At 42.2% G+C, this 17,458-nt stretch overlaps 1 protein-coding gene across 2 annotated transcripts in view; it reads left to right on the top strand.

Moving 5' to 3' along the window:
* The window catches only part of kcnma1a (potassium large conductance calcium-activated channel, subfamily M, alpha member 1a), a 133,686-nt gene that overhangs the window by 23,165 nt on the left and 93,063 nt on the right, over positions 1–17,458 (top strand). For both annotated transcript variants that reach the window (XM_083988341.1, XM_083988342.1), the window contains exon 2: positions 12,097–12,264. In XM_083988341.1, the coding sequence (XP_083844467.1) occupies positions 12,097–12,264 (168 nt within the window). The remainder of the gene's footprint in view (positions 1–12,096; positions 12,265–17,458) is intronic.

Genomic DNA, 17,458 nt, shown 5'->3' with positions numbered 1-17,458 from the left:
ATGGTTCAGCTTGGATAGAGGGTGTTTCTCTGAGCCCTGTGGAGGCTTGTCTGTGGATATTTCATTCTACAATAAGAATCCTTTGATTTGTTAAAGTTGAGCTCCACACAGTCAGAGACAGGCAGGACGCCTCAGTCCTACCCCCCAGCCTACTTTACACTTGACATCACATAGAGACTTAATGCTGTGCAATACGGTCCAGTGTTCCTCCGAAGGCAATGACCTTTCCCATAAACACACAGATTGGTAGTGTGCTGCCATCTTGCATAATTACACTGAATCTCTGTAGGCTTGGGAACACTTGCTGCAATGTTTCATCCAGACTTAAGCTCCTCTTAATTGATCTTGTTAGCTGAGGTCAAAGTGCTCGCTGTCTGGGGTCACAGTAAAGAAACACAACCTTCCCTGTGGAACACACTTGGGGGGTCTGGTTGTGGGCTGATAGTAAAACACAAGCCACAACAATCCCATCGTGTCCTCTCCCTGTTTTCTCTTCCTAACTCCAGGGTTAAAACATGCAAATTCTGTATGAAGGAAGCTGATTTATTTTCCCCAGTGGGAGGCGTGAGATCTAAATTTAAAATGATTAAACGAGCCTAGAGTTAGAAAATCATTTGCACTTCCATTTGTTAGCCTCTGAGCTGTTCTCAAATCAAGGGCAAGTCTCTGAATCATTAGGCTCAGATGACTGCCTTTTTTACTGCCTTTAACAAGAACACTTTCCAAATAACATTGTTGACCCTATATTGTGCAATACAAGTTATGGACCTAATCAGCACATTCCCAGAAATAGGACGAATTATAAATCCAGCTTTATTTGATACTCCCCACCGGCCAAATTGGTCTTTTTAACAATGACCAAACAATTAAGCAGTGCAGCTGTTGATTTAAAATTCATACCCTTACCTCTTTTGCAATTGTTCCACACTAAATGTGTGGTTTAAGCTTGTCTAAATAAATTCATGTAGTCCTGTGCAATGACTGGCATCAGTGAGAGTTGTGAGAGTATTATTGCATCAGGAGAAGCTAAAGGTAATGAGACCTGTCTCTCAAGCTGAGAGAATCTAATCTCAGTGGTCTCTTCAGGCTTCTTCTACTGAATAGGTGGGATAAAGGAAAAGAGATGACAGTGGTGGTAGAGGAAAAGGAAAGCAGAGTGGGAAGATAGAGGATATATGGTTATACCAGTTTACTCAACGATGTACCTCAAGCTTGATTTATGGTCAGCCATCTGTGAATGATGTATAGTGGTGGTTTGATTTGATGATTGTTAGGGAGGAGGGGACCAAGAGAGGCTAAACTGCAGAAGCTGCGCAACATGGAGGCTTGTTGTCTTTAATTGTGGGAATATATCTAAGAGACGATTCAGTTAAGTATAAAGACACGTGTTGATCTATGTTAAAAAGATTAGTTGATCATTATCCTCTTACCTGCTGGATGTCCAGGGCTGAAGGGATGACTATAACAATAAATCCTCTCAGAGATAATATGGACATACCTGTGTTGAAACATTTGAAACTTATTTTTGTAATTTTGTGACTCAGATTTTATCAGCAACAATATTTGGATCAAGTTGGCCAACATTATATACATGTATTACTGCTATCTTGGCTGTACTGTGCTCATACTTAGTCATTCATATCTTATGCATGGACAGCACTGGAACCGTATCGCCTAATGCAACATCTCCCACTCATCTGTTGTTCGGGAGTGACTGATTCATTAAATAACAGAGCTTACTTCACACTTACAAGCAAAAAAACATCCATTAATACTGACAGTCTCCAAAGCTGTGTTCAACTGTATAAAACTTTAAAAAGCTATTGGACATAGCTGTTTCAGCAACCTAGCTATACCTTACCTTGAACTCCTGTGCTACAGAATTTGATAATGTTCCACTGAAGTGAGATATTCAGAAAATGCCAAGCTGTATTATCTATTGCAACACTAAATCTGTTTGTTTTCTTTTTGCTGCATTTGCAAATACATTGCATCAACAATAAAGAGCACAAACTCTTTCTCTCTCAATAGTAATTAATTCAGTCCATTAAGGCAGTATGAATCCACACTGTTTGATGATAAACAAACCACACATAATTCTTCTTTTTGTGGTGTGGGTGCATGTGCATAAGTGCACTGGCTCTACAGGATGTATAGTACACAAGTGAATATATTATACCAAAATCTTTTAGCACAGTAATTTGATGACTCATATGTATCTGACTAGTTGTGTTGTTATTGAAAATGGATTTGCATTCGAGTGCATAGTTCTTAAAGATTTGCTAAGAAAAGAAGAGTTTGTGGTAATTATGACCGCAGAACTTGTAATAATACATATATTTGAGCCAGGGCTTATCTTGTTTATTTGTTTGCTTAGAAGACAGGACTTCACATAACATATGCCTTTGTTTTTATTTTACACAAGATAGTTTTGATCTGACACCTAAAACCTGCTACCAGTTGGCTGTTGAAGAATTTTTATCTACCAGTTATGTTTGGATGTTGCTCTTTATAGAGCGAGCACATTGATCAGTGCAGGTTAGACAGCAGGGAGCCAATTAGGGCAATAGCTACCATCTTGGTTGTTTTCCGTTCTTGGAAAACACCTAAATGGCCTGTTCAGCTGAAGGTAATGGGCCCCCGATTTCATCTGTCTGTTGTGTGCCGAGTCACTTATTGACAAAGAGCTAGCTGTCTGCCTGTATTTAGGAGGAAAGCTCATTAAAGTGTTCTGAGGGCGATAGGGGATCAGGGCTAAGACAGGTGACTCCTTGATATGACTGTTGTTATGGCTGTTACCCGACCCGTACTCATTTTTCTCTGAGCTGCCGCTCTCTAAATTCACTGAGGGATGTGGACGAAACAAGACAATTGAGAAGGAAGGCTCATACCTTCATCTTATTAACAAAACCATCAAAAACCTTATTCTTAGAATTAGGGGGTTGTTTTGCACTGCTGGAGACAATTTCTGAAGAGTAAGAGAGTGTTTATATTGGACTCATTGTTTTTCTACACTGGTAAACAGTAGCAATCTCTTTAAACCAGGGATGTCAAACTCAATTTAGTTCAGGGGCCACAAACAGCACAATTTAATCTGAAGTGGGCCGGACCAGTAAAATAATAGCATAATAACCTTTAAATATATTTTAAAAATTGAAATTTTCCTCTGTTTTAGTATGTTTACATCCTTTTACAAAACATATTATGAACCACCTGAAATTTCTTGATAAAAATATGTGCAATTTCAAATTTTCACACTTGACAAATTCATCCTGAGGGCCAGATTGGACCCTCTGCAGGGCCGGTTCTGGCCCACGGGCCGCATGTTTGACACCCCTGCTTTAAACACTTAAATGTGCTTCTAAATTGTTCATCAGTGGGAAGAGTGACGTTTGTCAAGGGCTTCTAAAATAACAAAAAGCACTGTGAAAGACAAGTCAAGGTCAAGGCTCAACAGACACACAAGAAAAACTCTAGCAACAATTGCTCGCTCGTGGGCATGGGTGTAAATGATGCAGTTTTCAAAATGTAAAAATTGACTTTGTATATAAAATGCATTCAATTTTATGACTCAGTGATACACACAATACATTGTGAATATAAACCTTATACTGTATGTATGTAAACTCCAGGGTACCAAGTCTGCTAACCAACAGGATTAAATTGTATCGAGACGAGAACCAGTATCAGACTCAGGGAAAATAGACTTAGCTGCACAAGCTTTGAGGATGTAAAATTGTTGTATTAAGTAGCTCCAGGTGTTCATGCTACAGTGCTTCTCTTCCAATACCTCACTGAGAAATCTTGTATTAAAGCTGCCTACCATGCTGAAATGTGGCTAAAAGGCATGCTGTGTTTAAAAAATGACCTCAGTGTGCAACTGAGAGTGCTTTGTTGGTGATGGAGCTGTTAGTGCTTATAGGAGTTCTGCCACAGGCTCCATGGTTAGGAGGTCCAGACAGGCTGCAAGTTTGGAGGCACACTATTACCTCCTGATTCATGGGTGTGGTAAGCGATGCGGACACAAACCGAGCCCTAGATGAAATTGAAATCAATCATTGCCCTTAACACACACATACAGTATAGGCACACACAAAAGCAAAATTTTTCCGGCACCCTTAAATGAATGAAAACACTGTTTTTTTTGTAAGCAATAAGAGAAAATAGAGTCAACCTTCTGGGTGTAGCTGAATAAATAGAGAGTGGTGGTTCTATGTAGCAAGAACAACAATGAAGGGGGTGTAATTTATTCATAGGAAAAGAGATCAATAGATAGATAGATTAGCTTTATTATATATCTTTTTTGATCCCAAGAGAAATTCATAGTAGCACAGACAAATACATTTTTATTGGTACTTGTCTTGAATGCTCCACTTGAATATTCATCAGGTTAAGACTGATTCACATGTACAATTTGACTGCCGTACAAAATGGTGGAAATCTGCCTCGGGTAATTGCGCCACCGATGGCTGTAGTACGATAAAGGCTGATGTCATTCAAGCATGTAGCTGTTTTTTCATTTCACCTACTTTCTGATAGGATACAATCATATGTAACCCCCTCTGGAAGAATGATGTATGTTAGAGTCTGGGTCATAACACATCTTGGTCATTTATTTACTGTGTAGAACATTCTCATTATACAAAAAAGACTTTATCCTAGATAATGTATGTCAACTGTGATTTCTGTCCTCTGTGTGATAACCTCTGCATCTGAATTCTTCTCATGTCAACAATCACATTGAGGGCCATTTGTCTGGTTTATTAAATGGACACATCTGAAACATTTCCCATCAAGTCAGTCCTCATTTGCATTGAAAACAAGATTGTGAGTATCACCATAGTAACAAGCCATCTCCGGATAGGTATAAAAAAAATAAAAATAAATTAAACCTGTCAAGAATTAAATGAGCAATTATTGAATATGCACATGTGGAGGAGGATGTGATTTGTGTGTGTTGTTGTTTGTAATGACTTTTCATTAATTGTACATTTTTCCCTCAACATAGTAATTTGTTGAATTTTCACTCCTACATCTGCATTAAAGTAATTATGTTGCCTCTTATTTGTTTTCATCGTCTGTGTGTCTGAGGCCGTAAATCTTTTTAATGTCCTGTTTTCATGGTGATTATGTACAGGGGCAATTATCTGAGCTCTCAGTCAAATACAGTAAAAACAAAGATTAGCAAAGGAAGGGACAAGCTGTCTTTTTCACAGCAGGGAGCTTCACAGACAGGAGCACAGGTCATTGTTGAGTGCAAATTCCAGTGATGTGCTCATGATCATCCTTCTCTTGGGGTTTTTCAGAGTAAAGGAGACTGGAAAGAAAATTATGATATTGGTTTTTTGTGGTCTTAAACTGCTATGATGCCATTTATTGCTCAGCATAGTATCACATGGTAAACTAAGTGAAACCAGTGGTTTATGTTATTTGGTTGGTTCTCCCCACTGTTAAAAGCTCGCACAGCTTTCAGCTGCCAAACAACTGCATCTAGAGGGAATAGAGATGCCTAGCACATTGGCTCATTTTTTAAGCTCTTTATCTGGGCTTTTTATACCAGAAATGTTCTGATGAACAACTTTCATTTAGGTTCTTTTATTATTTAGCCTACATCTTTTGAGTGTCCTCATTTAAGGCACTGGCCGTCTATTATCTGCTGACATTAAGATGATAATACTTAATGTTACAGATGACAAGTGCTGACCTTTCAATCTCCCACAATTCACTGCGTCATCTATTTTTATCCCAGACCACTGGGGCTTGAAATGTTGTATCAATGGAAGAGGTGCAGTACAGCGTTATGAATCAACAGCACTGTACATTCAAGATTTTTTTTTTCTTTCTACTTTCCCTCCAGTCATAGGAAAGTAACACTAATGTGGACGGGCCTTTATTCTATCCTCTTTTGTTTGGACAGAGGGACGAGAAATAATGTACATCTTAGACAGCAGGCGCTGGCAGGCCTGCATTGTGCTGTTTCATATCACTATCTCATTGTTTCCCTCTATTAGCTGAGGAGACGTCACAGTTCGGACAAAGGGTGCACAGGGAGGGCAGCCATTTTGAGTGATTTTTGTCCCATTGGTTGGACACAGTACCGTACAGTGGCGATGCTGAGAGTTGTAAACCATTTGGCTTGTTGTCCTATTTGCTAACATTGTGAATGTCATGTATTTAGTTCAGTGTTCACAAAATGTCTAATCCTGCTTTGGTCTGCAGTGCTTTGTATTTGTCGGTCTTTGAATAGTTTGGATTTGTCTTTTGACTGGGCTCAGCCTTGTGGTTTCTTGGTTCTCAGGCCCGATCGGACCTCTGAGCCTCGATCTCAGCCCGTAAAAAGTTTCACGTGGATCTCAATATTTCTCTGCTATATCTAGATTAAGTCTTCCATGACAAATGTGTTTACAGTATAACTGCTGTATCACATGTATCACATGTATCACATTTACTCCACTGCTGCAGTGACGAATGGCATTTTTATGGCAACAATGTGCTCGTAGTGGTGACATGTATGGGTGTCATCCTGAGCAGATTGTATTCCAGGCTGCACCTGTGTAATCCCTAAATCAAACACATGGCAGCCTAAGCCCCTAACCTCAGAATTATAAAGGCCCACCATCTCAAATCTGAATTCTCCTCTTCATGTGTTTATTTTTTAACTTTGTCATCTATGTTTGCAGTTATACAATTGTAAGCCCATGGGGGCTGGGCACCTTGTTGTGCAGGACACTTTAATACAATTTTTACTTACTTACTTACTGAGGGAACATAGTACATGGACTGCAATGGACATACAATACATTTTGGATCATAATACCATTTGTGGTTGTGGGGATTTCTTTGTAGTAGAAATCACTGTAGCCACATGTCACTTGTTATGACCTTATGTGAATCAGCCTGTACCATTTAGCCCCCTCTCTTCTATATGGTTCAGTGGGCATGACCTATACACAGGAGTAACAGCTTTTCTCATGGTGTTGCCAGATCCAGCTTTGTACCTGTGTGTGTGCGCCTGTGTGTGTGTGTGTACATGCATTAGTATATGAGGAGGCTTCCTATTCTTCCTCCCTCTTCCCTTCTGATGTGACCCAGTGTAGGCCTGTAACCCAGGGACACTGGGTAACTGTACCGGCATTAAAATAGCAAACATGCAGAACAGAGCGTGTTATGAGATTCACTCGTTTAACGTCTCCCTGGGTGAAGCTATAAATAGCCTCTCACACTGGAATAGAGTTTTCCCCAGCGATGAGGACGAAAGCCGGAGGAACAGCTGCGCTAAAGCCAAGTCCTGTTAGATCAGCGGAGTCACATGGGCATGTTTCTGTCTGTCTGTCTGTCTCTCTCTCTCTCTTGTCTTTTGTTTCTGTCTCTCTCTCTATGTCTCTGGTCTCTCACTCTCACTTCCTGGTTCTCTTGCTCCTAATCTGCCCCACCTGTCTGTCTTTCACCCTCTTGTTTATCTCCCCGTCTTGCGGTATCCTCGTCTCTCTGTCACTGTCTTCCACCTCTCTGTCTGTCTGTCTGTCCTGTCTTTGCTCAGTACTCTGCCTCTCTTGATGTCTTGTAATTTGTGTCTCTCTGTCATTCTCTCTGCCCCTTGCGCTTTATTGTTGTGTCAGTCCATCTTCTTGCCTCCCTCTGAATCTTGCTTTGACTGGGTGTCCTTCTTCTGTCTTCCTGTCTCACTGTCAGCCCCTCTCAGCCTTCTTTCCTCTACCATGTTTTATTCGCCTCTCTCGCACTCATTATTACCAGGCATCCCCTGTGTACTCTGTTAATTGGTACAATCCTAATATTAACGGTGTTCATCTGTCTTGTTATAAAAAGGTTTCTAGAAGTAGGAAGATGAACTACATACAGTTCATTTTTAAATAGAAATTTGGCCAGGTTTCTAATCACCTTTTCTCATGTATAATTTGCTAAATGCTGTTTGTACTGTCAGTATATTACATTTGTATTTTCATTTATTCTTTCACAAATGTTTGGTAAAGTAACATTCAATATAAAATTTGAATTACAAAACCAAGTACTCGTATACAGTAAAATTAATAAGTACACAATAATTGACAAGTGGACTGTTATCCTTTTATTCCGTTATTTTCTTTACAGAATATGTAAAACATACAGTATGTTCCAAGGTCAAATGTTCATATAAGTGTTTATCAAATAAAATTCTGAAAAATATTGAAATATTGAGATAAACCTACTAAAAGTAATATCAGGGAGATCAAAGCTTGGGCATCAGACAGCTCTGAACACTGGGTCTCCAGTGGGTTTGAATGCTACAACAGCAGAATGACATCTTACAAGCAACATAAGCTTTTGTATTTCCTGACAGCAGGCAATTTCACAGGCTGATGATAGGATGATCCGAATACGGTTGAGATTGTGCAGCCCTGGTGGAGTCCCAGGATAAAAATAGAGCCCAAAAGGAGCATAATAGTCAGTTTCAGTCCTGGTTAAAGTACAGCGGAATAGCAGGAGGTGTATTTGTTTATGGCAAAACTACACCATTTCAAGTTTTTTGAGGAATGTCTGTAAATAATTGCATCTGCAATCTGTTTTCATACATGTCACAAATAGTTTTTCACACAACAGCAGGGCTCAGCGAGGTTGTCTACCTCACTGAGAAGTTGGAGATGTGCAGCCTAATGCCTTCAGCTCTTCATTTAGTTGCTCACTATGGCTTCTACCTCTTGTTCCTGTGCTATTTGCAAAATGTAAAACTCATTCGTGAGCAAAAAATGCTGAAAAGGACTGCTGTGATTGTAGAATTATTTTTGATGAACAAATGTCGTCACTAGTGTCAAAGCAAATACGCTGTATATCCTGTGACTGCTTCGCAACCTCAACCTCATCTGAAATGTTTGGTTTATATCAGCAGTAACTTGCTAAAGCACTGACTAATACCACTGAGATAAAAATGGAAAGTCTTATGTGTATATATGTACACATGGTGGACCAGGCGGGTTCTGTACACTGCTAGATAAAGAGGTAATTTATGAATGTGTGAACCTGGAATGACAAATGGGTTTTGATTTAATGAGAACATTAGGTTGTAACCTTAAAGAAAAAGAAGAAGAAAAAAAACGCTTCCTTTTTTAATAAATTCAATGCTGGTGTCAGAGATCACTGCCCTCTTTTATGTGACTGTCTTCTTGTCATACTTTCCTACAGCTCTGCATTAGCACAACATTTTATTTTGATATATGTTCAAAAATCTTTCTCTCTTTCACCATACCATTTTGCCCCCTTTTGAGTTAGGTTATAAATACAATTTACCAACTCCCGCTGCTCCCTCTCTACCTCTGTTTGTCTCCCCCTCTGCCTGTCTCACTCTGTTTGACATCACAGGTGTGTATATATAGCCAGCAGATGGATTCTCCCATGGCAGACTGCTTCAGTGCCCCTTTCCCTCTCTCTCTCTCTCTCTCTCTCTCTCTCTCTCTCTCTCTCTCTCTCTCTCTCTCTCTCTCTCTCTCTCTCTCTCTCTCTCTCTCTCTCTCTCTCTCTCTCTCTCTCTCTCTCTCTCTCTCTCTCTCTCTCTCTCTGTATTGACTTAGGCCTTCAGCTGGCCACTCAAATGAACTAGAAGCAATTCCTTGTTTACGTTGTCTCTTCTAATCTGCCCGACCATCAGTTTGTGACTGCATCCATTATTCATGTGTTCTCCTCCACCACACACGTGCTCACATGCGCGCACAGGAACACATCTCAGCCACCGAGTGTGTTCCCGTTGCCTCCATGTTCAGGTGTGCACCCATGAGCATATTCCCAGATTAACCTGCTGTCTACACAAAGTATGAAACAGTGTGAAGTATGAAAATGAAAACAAACTCTACTTCAAAGAAAATGACTGTGAGCAACTCGGAGGCACAATTTGTGTTCTGGTGTGATACGGTGTGGTATGTGTGTATATGCGAGGCCCCCTCTGGCTAAGAAGTAGCCGCCGGCCGGACACAGACTAGCACATACTACGCCACCACAACATGCCTGGAGTGCTGTCGAGCAGGCTCCCGGCCAATCGGAGTGAAACCTTAGACATCCCTGTGCATGGTGACCTGCATGCAAACACACTTTGCTGAGCATTTGCAGCATGTGACAGGCGAGACGCACGCTGGCTACGTAGTCAATTTAGCGCCGAAGATGTATGGTGCCGGTGTGGGGTTGGGAAAGAGGACACAATCTTAGTCATGCAGTCTGCACATTCAGTGGTGTATATATATATATAAAAAATGTTAACATGTACTTTTTTCAGCGGATAAGTAATCTTAAATAACTTGGTTAGGGTGTGATTGAAAACCCAACTGCAGTCACAGCAGAAAAGCTCTTGGTTTAAGGATATTGAACTCAGGTTGTGGAAGGTAATTAACATCTGTTAGAGCAAACAAGGCGTTCAACTTTGTACCAAGCAATATCGAAATCAGGCTAATAGACTTTTAGAGCTGTGTCTTACTCATCCACTCTTCACTTCACTTCAGTTGTTGGATAATATTCTCAGGTTTTCTGTCTGGTGGGGGTGAGGGTTTAATCAGGTGCTGATGTCACGTGACTTCCAGAGACAAAACTAAATACTTAAAATCTCACTTGCGACAGGTGAGGCCCCCATCCCCAAACACTGAGCTCTTTTATGAGTATATAAAACATAAGTAACTGAATTATCCACTGCAGTACCAAGAGGCCCAATGGCAGGAGCAGATAATGATCTTAGGACTAAGTCAGGATTTTTTAAGGCCAGTTTATTGGCATTGTTATGGGGTTGGAATCAAATTAGGAAAATGGCAGCTGTGTCCATGCCATATCATTATGAAATGTAATCCAATTTGAGCAGACAATCCTCTTGAAATGGACAGAGCACTCTCTTGGGCTCATCTGAGATAGCACTGCTCTTTAGTATTGCAAAAATACTTAAGTTGGTTTGTTTTGTGTGTGTTGCATTTAGGTACACATTGGTCTCCTCTGGTGGTTCCATTGCCTTTAGTTCCATCTCTTTATTGTCCCATACTGTACATTCCATGGAATGAACCAAAAACAAATTACAGTAAATACAAGTTGTTTTATTTGCGTCATTGTTTCTGCGCATCATGGAGGTTGTCCAAACAAACTGTAGCAATGTGACATGCACAGTACTTGGAAACAAATGTCACTTTGTTGACATAGCATGTAATCTGCTTTGATGGCTACTTGTCGGATATCACTGTGGATGTTGGAGGGACATTGTAAAATGCATTCCAAGTGCTACACATGCTGTAACATGAGTCTGCCTTCCTGGAAACAAGCACTTGGCCTATGGTTTTATGAGGCCAAGAGTGACAAAAACAAACCTTAACTCTGCATGTTTGTGTGTATGTATAAAGCCTGTGAGTGTAGGATTTTATTGCCTCTGAGGCAGTATAACCCAGGGAAATCTTCTCACCCCCCCCCTTTTGCCATAAGGACAGGGAAGCCGAGTGCCTGCTTGTGTCAAATCAGGAGTGAGTGAACGGCTGCAGAGGAACAGCTGCATGCAGTGACTGTGCCAAGCAAAGCATGTCAATGAACTGCCGCGCAACTCTGCTCACTCAGTCGGACACAAGAGGGAACGATGAAAGGCCTGAATGAGAACAATAGTCTTACGCTCTCTACCCTGAGGAACAATTAACTTACAGAACCATATGGACCAAACGGCAAGAGCCAATGTGCATACATTTTGTCGTTATCTAACATTCTGCATTCAAACACACACACACAGTGAATGTATAGCAGATGGATGCCATCATGGCGTGATTGTGGCAGTCATGGTTCTTCATTTCCCCTCAGAGGTTGTAGCTTGACACGAATATGGATGTGCATGAGCTGAAGAGTTCGGAGGCAATATTCAGTTTTACAGCAGAGCTGATATGATGAATTTATTTTAGCCTCTTGATAATATTCTTTCACATTTAGATTTGCCAAAAGCCAATGTCTTCATCTCTTCATTGTTAAATATCACTTCACATATGTGCCTTTTTTATTCTCCCCTTTAGATTCTCCTTCTGCCTTAAGGAGACCATGTTCCTGCTTTTTATCTTTTAATATGCTCCATTTCCTAACTCAGATTATTATTTCTTCCTCCAGGAGGTTCAGAAGGTGAACAACCCCGCCAACAATCAGGCAACAGACAAGCCAGCTAAGGCCCCCGATGAGAAAGAGGAGGTGCAGGTCAGCGAGGTGGGATGGATGACTTCAGTCAAAGACTGGGCCGGTGTCATGATCTCCGCTCAGACCCTCACCGGCAGAGTTCTGGTAGGTTCAACCAAATCCACACTCCAATCCATTCGCACTTTGTCCAACCCTCCTCAGGCAAACTGGTTTTCACACCCAACTTAGCTTTTGAATACATCCTCTGTTTAATCCACTGCCATGTAGGCTGCACAGTCACTCACCTGTTGTATACAGGTCCCACTGGAGTCATACTGCTGGGCAATTAATTTGATCCCACAGAGGCCTGCAGATGCTTAGTCCTCACTGAACCTCAGCTGGATGTTTGGCTGGCACTGTCCGGCCCCTGTCCATGCTGCAGCGGCCTATGTGTGGCACGCTGTAACTCACTCTGCTGAGCCGCTGCCAGCTGAACCGATGAGAGTGTGTGTATTTGTGAGTGTGGGTGTGCATGCTCATGCCTGTGTGTATGTGAGCAGTAGAGTTATCTGTCCAAGTAAGAGAAAGTAGCATATGTGGTGTTTACACAAAAGGTAAGATACTGTCGCTATGGCTTTTCTCTTGGTATGAATTGCGGCCCCTCTCCTCCACTGACCCTCCTTACCTCAGCTCCATCCCTCACTCTGTTCCCACAGTCTCCACTGCACTCTGCTAGTTTGCCAGAGCCTCACAGCATCTGCAGTGGTCTAACTCATATATATGAGGCTGTGCTGCTTTTCAGCCTCTTCCCTTATTGCTTGAGTTTTCAGCACAGTCAGTTACTTCTGTTTGTTGAGGATAACAAATGAAACTGTTGTAGCAGTTAGCTGCTGTTTGTAGTGCCTTGTAACTTGCATCACTTCATACATATCCCAAATGCACTGCTGGTACAAAAAAAAAAAAAAAAAAAAGACGTTGGATTGTACAAACACACAGTGAAGATTTGATTTAAAAGTTTCTCCTACATCCTGTGCTGCTTTACGCAATTGCACCACTCTGGCAAAATACATAATTAAAAATCCAAACTAAAAGCCTTTGCAACAAGCAGCACGCTCCTCCACCGTGCTTAGCAAGATGTCTGCCACTTAGCTCCACTGTTAGCCATGAGCAGGACGCTGCCTGCAACTGGTAGCTTTGTTCTCTTAGCTACATGGATTATTAAAAAAGTACACAGTGTATGTTTAGAACTGGGCTCATTCACGCTAACCATGTTGGTCCTATGCTGTCTCTGCAACATTGTTTTAACTTTGAAAGGCAAGAAAGTCAACAAGAAAGTTTAATTCCAAAACTTGGGGTCTTTTTTTAGGTGGAGTTTCTCTTCCCTGTGCCTGCATGGGTTCTCTTAGGTCAGTGGTTCCCAACCTTTTTTGGGTCGTGACCCCATTTTGACATCACAAATTTCTTGCGACCCTGCGATCATGTGCAGTCAGGTGATCGCGGCGGTCAATCAAGATATTTTTTTCTGCTGCATTTTATTTAAACTTGAGAATAATAATTTGTTAAAACATACTTTTTTTTTTTTTTTTATCAAAGACTAGACATTTCAGGTGACACCATTTGAATTCCAGGCCCCAAGGTTGAAAAACACTTTCTTAGGTTTCTGGCTTCCTCCCACTGTCCAAGGAGATGCACTAGGTGACTTGGTGACTCTGAAAGGCCCACAGTTGTGAATGTGACCCTTGCCCTATGTCAGGATTGGTCCCCCCTGTGACCCTTTATGGATAAGTGGTATAGGGGATTGATTGATGGATGGAAACAGTGTGTAACTGATAAGAAAATCCAGGTGTGGTTTGTGCAAGGATTTGCATTAAGTGTGTATTGTGTAAGTGTATCTGGCGCTTTTAATAATAGAAAACTAAAAACTTTCACATTTCATTCCTGCCTGGTCCCGGTCCTCTTACATCTTAATTAGCATCAGAGTATTACCACCAGTACGTCCGTCTTCAGTCAGATATCCTCTGTGCATCTGAATGAAGCAGCAGTGGGAGTCAGGAGAGAGATGGATCCAAACTAAAATACTAAGACTGTCATTGTTAATGTTTGCTGGAATGTGACAGTTTCTTCACGCCTGGTGAGAATGGCCGGGAGTTGAGAGGGATTCAGGTCTTTCATGGAGAAGATGAAGAATCCTGAAGGGAGCTGTCAATTTACTAAATGAGCCTCTCTTTCATCACTTCCCCACTCTCACAGCTCCTCTGGCATGGACACAGCTCCCTCTCGCTTTCATCTTTTGCTCTGACTGAGCGCTCCCAATCTGCCCTGTGTGTGTGTTAGGGAGAGAGAGAGAGAGAGAGAGCGAGAGACATACTGTACCAGGAGAGCGAAAGACAGGCATATGGAGAGGGAAACAGATAGTGGGTGTGAGAGTCAGTGAGAAATAAAGCAGTGGTTGCTTTAAAGGGGTTTCTAGGCATAGAGAGATCCCGGTCTATCACCTACTGTGATTTGTGCTACTTGTGGTGGGGTTGATAATTCGGGCCAGCAGGCTGTATTTGAGCACATGCACAGTCTACTCTACCAACATGAGTACTGCTCCGTGTAGGTGAATGATTGTGGGTGGAGTGTGTGTGTGCGTTTTTGAATACATGTAGGCTATCTAAACATATCCTCACATATGCATTAGAATGCGTATTGATATGCTTGTGTGAATGTGTGTGTGGGGGTGGGTGATTTTGTGGGACTCTTGCTCTCCCATCAGTGCTTCACTGCAGATCAAAATTGCGATGAGTATCCGTGTACACAGAACCTGGCTATAGTAACCATAGCAACTGCTGTGTAGTGGCGCTCCGTCATCTGACATTAGGGGGGTGTCTGCCTGGGCAGAGCAGAGCAGCAAAGCAGAAATAACACACACACACACACACACACACACACACACACACACACACACACACACACACACACACACACACACACACACACACACACACACACACACACACACACAGAGGTGGGATTAAAGCTTGATGCAGGCTCCATTCTATCCAGGTGGAAGAGCCAAAGCCAAAGCAGATTGAGACAGATAACCTCTGGTAGGCAGAGAGGCAGAGCCCTCTATCCCCGTTCATTTGTTTGCCTTGATGACTTCACTGCTAGTGAAAGATCAAGTGTACCCCTAGGCTTATTGAATTACCAGTCAAATCTAAATCCATCTGTGGCAGCATCTTGGCCCAGGAGTCCCCTATATTGTTTTCCCTTGCTGAGCCGAATTACTAGGGTGGGAAGAACGAGGCCTCTGTTGTTATTGGTGCCTAATGTGACTTTGCCAAACTACTTTGCTGTGATGAGAACGGGATTAAATGAACACATATCCACCGACACCACATAACTATTAGGACCAGACATGTGCTGCATGAGAAACACATCATTCTGCTGATTAGCTGCCCTGTTTTGAAGACGTCTGACTGCTGAGCTATAGGCCTGCAAGAGCCGAAAGCTATTATGGCTCATGGCATAGCTCAGACCATGTAATAACAGTAAACACAGAGCAGCAGGTGCACACGGGCACTTGTGTGAATTTATGTGTGTATATTTATGTGCCCTATGTGATTTCACAAGACAAAGGTGCCGGTTATATATTGTTTCCTCAGACTGGTCATATGTCACAGTCCCCCCCCCCCCGTCTTTGTGTGATCACAGCCTCTGTAACCTGCAGATATGAGCCCCTCCCAACCACCGTCACACACACAGTCATGTATCCAATTTCGATTAGGCTCTGTGTCACCTCGTGTGCCTTATAAAATACCAGGGGAAATGATTGATGCTAGCTCCAGCCAGTGGTGCGCCTCGGTTTGGGTCCTCAGCCTTTTTGTATTACCCATCACCTCTACAATATCACCTTATCAAATATTTATTGCCTCATTCACACATGACCTGCATCCAGTGTAGTTTTCAGTTGACACAAAGCTCAGGGTCAAAGGAAAAAACATCGAGGGTAATGAACTGAAACTCAGGGTAATACTCTTCTCTGCTGGCGGTAACTCAGTCATCAAATTATAGAGAAGAAAAACAGAAATTCTTACCAATTATAAATATTTTTAATGAGTTTCAAATAATTTTCTGAAATGCGATTGTACACGTAGAAGTTCGTCTGTTACGCAGAGGGGGAAGCAATGAAGTGACTAAGTGCCAGCTGCAGCTTAAGGAGGGACGTGTCTCTCTGAGCCCTGTGAGACAGCTGTCCACACAAAGACACCACATGAGAAACATAGGTGAAAGGCATAGCACCTCTGGTCTGGCAGTGGATGGCTCATCGGTCTCTTGACAACCGTATCACCCCGGTTGCTTTGTGGAAAAACCTCATTAAGCACTCAAGGGCACAATGTCCAAGGAAATGAGTAGCTGGACAGCTGGATATATGAGTTGTCTGAATTCTTGCGCTGCATTACCGCAGCATCTCATGTAATTGATTCCTGCATTAATTCTATAGTAACAACGTATGTAATCCCATCATGTCCAACGAAAACAGCGAGGATTATAACCTCTGAATGTAGATATTCGCCCTATCTCTCCGTGCAGTGGATTTGCACGGCATGGTGGGTCCAGAAATAGGTCAGCCCTGCCATCTTTCTTAATGGGATCTTGGGTGGCAACCAGGGACCATCTGTTCACATGGCCCGCTCCCTAAACCCTATGGTCATCCCTCTGCCTTCCCCATCCACCCACACACTGCATGGCACTCTGCATATTGACCCCTATCATCCGCAAATACAACACATCTGTCTCGCTCTGCAGCGGAGTGACAGCACGTGTTCTAACTGTAACCACTCCAACTGCATCTGTAGCAAATCCAGCATGCCTCCTTTTAAAAAAAAACAACAAAAAGAAAACAAAAACGGATTTTGCGGCAGCACCTCTGAGGGGAGGCACACGTTTCTGTCTCACACTGTCTCCCCCCTGGCGTGTCTTTTCCCTGTGATTACCCCTCATCTTCTCCAGCCCTTACCCTATGTGTATAGTTTCAGTGTGTATGTGACTTGGCAGGAAAGAGGGTGTGATCGTGCAAAGTGTGAGAGGACACTGTGGTTGCGCTCCATTGTGTTTCCATGTGTCCTCAAACATCCTGTTGTGGAGAAAATAAGTGTGAATATGTTCTCTCCCCGTGATGGCCTTCCTGCGCAGAGAACAGCTGTCATTTACAATGCTCTACTTTTTAGAGTGGAATTGTTTACGTTGTGCACTGCAGTGCGGCATGTACTGTATGTGTGTGTGCCTTTACCTCTATGTAGTTTTGTACTCGCAGACCTTTGGGCTTGCATAAGCATGTTTGTGTTTTGTTTTTTTTACAACGATGTTGGGC

This window comes from Trachurus trachurus (genome assembly GCF_905171665.1).
Source record: "Trachurus trachurus genome assembly, chromosome: 15".
NCBI lineage: Eukaryota > Metazoa > Chordata > Actinopteri > Carangiformes > Carangidae > Trachurus > Trachurus trachurus.
The sequence above is the reverse complement of the archived record's forward strand: the minus strand, read 5'-3'. Positions and strand labels throughout refer to the sequence as shown.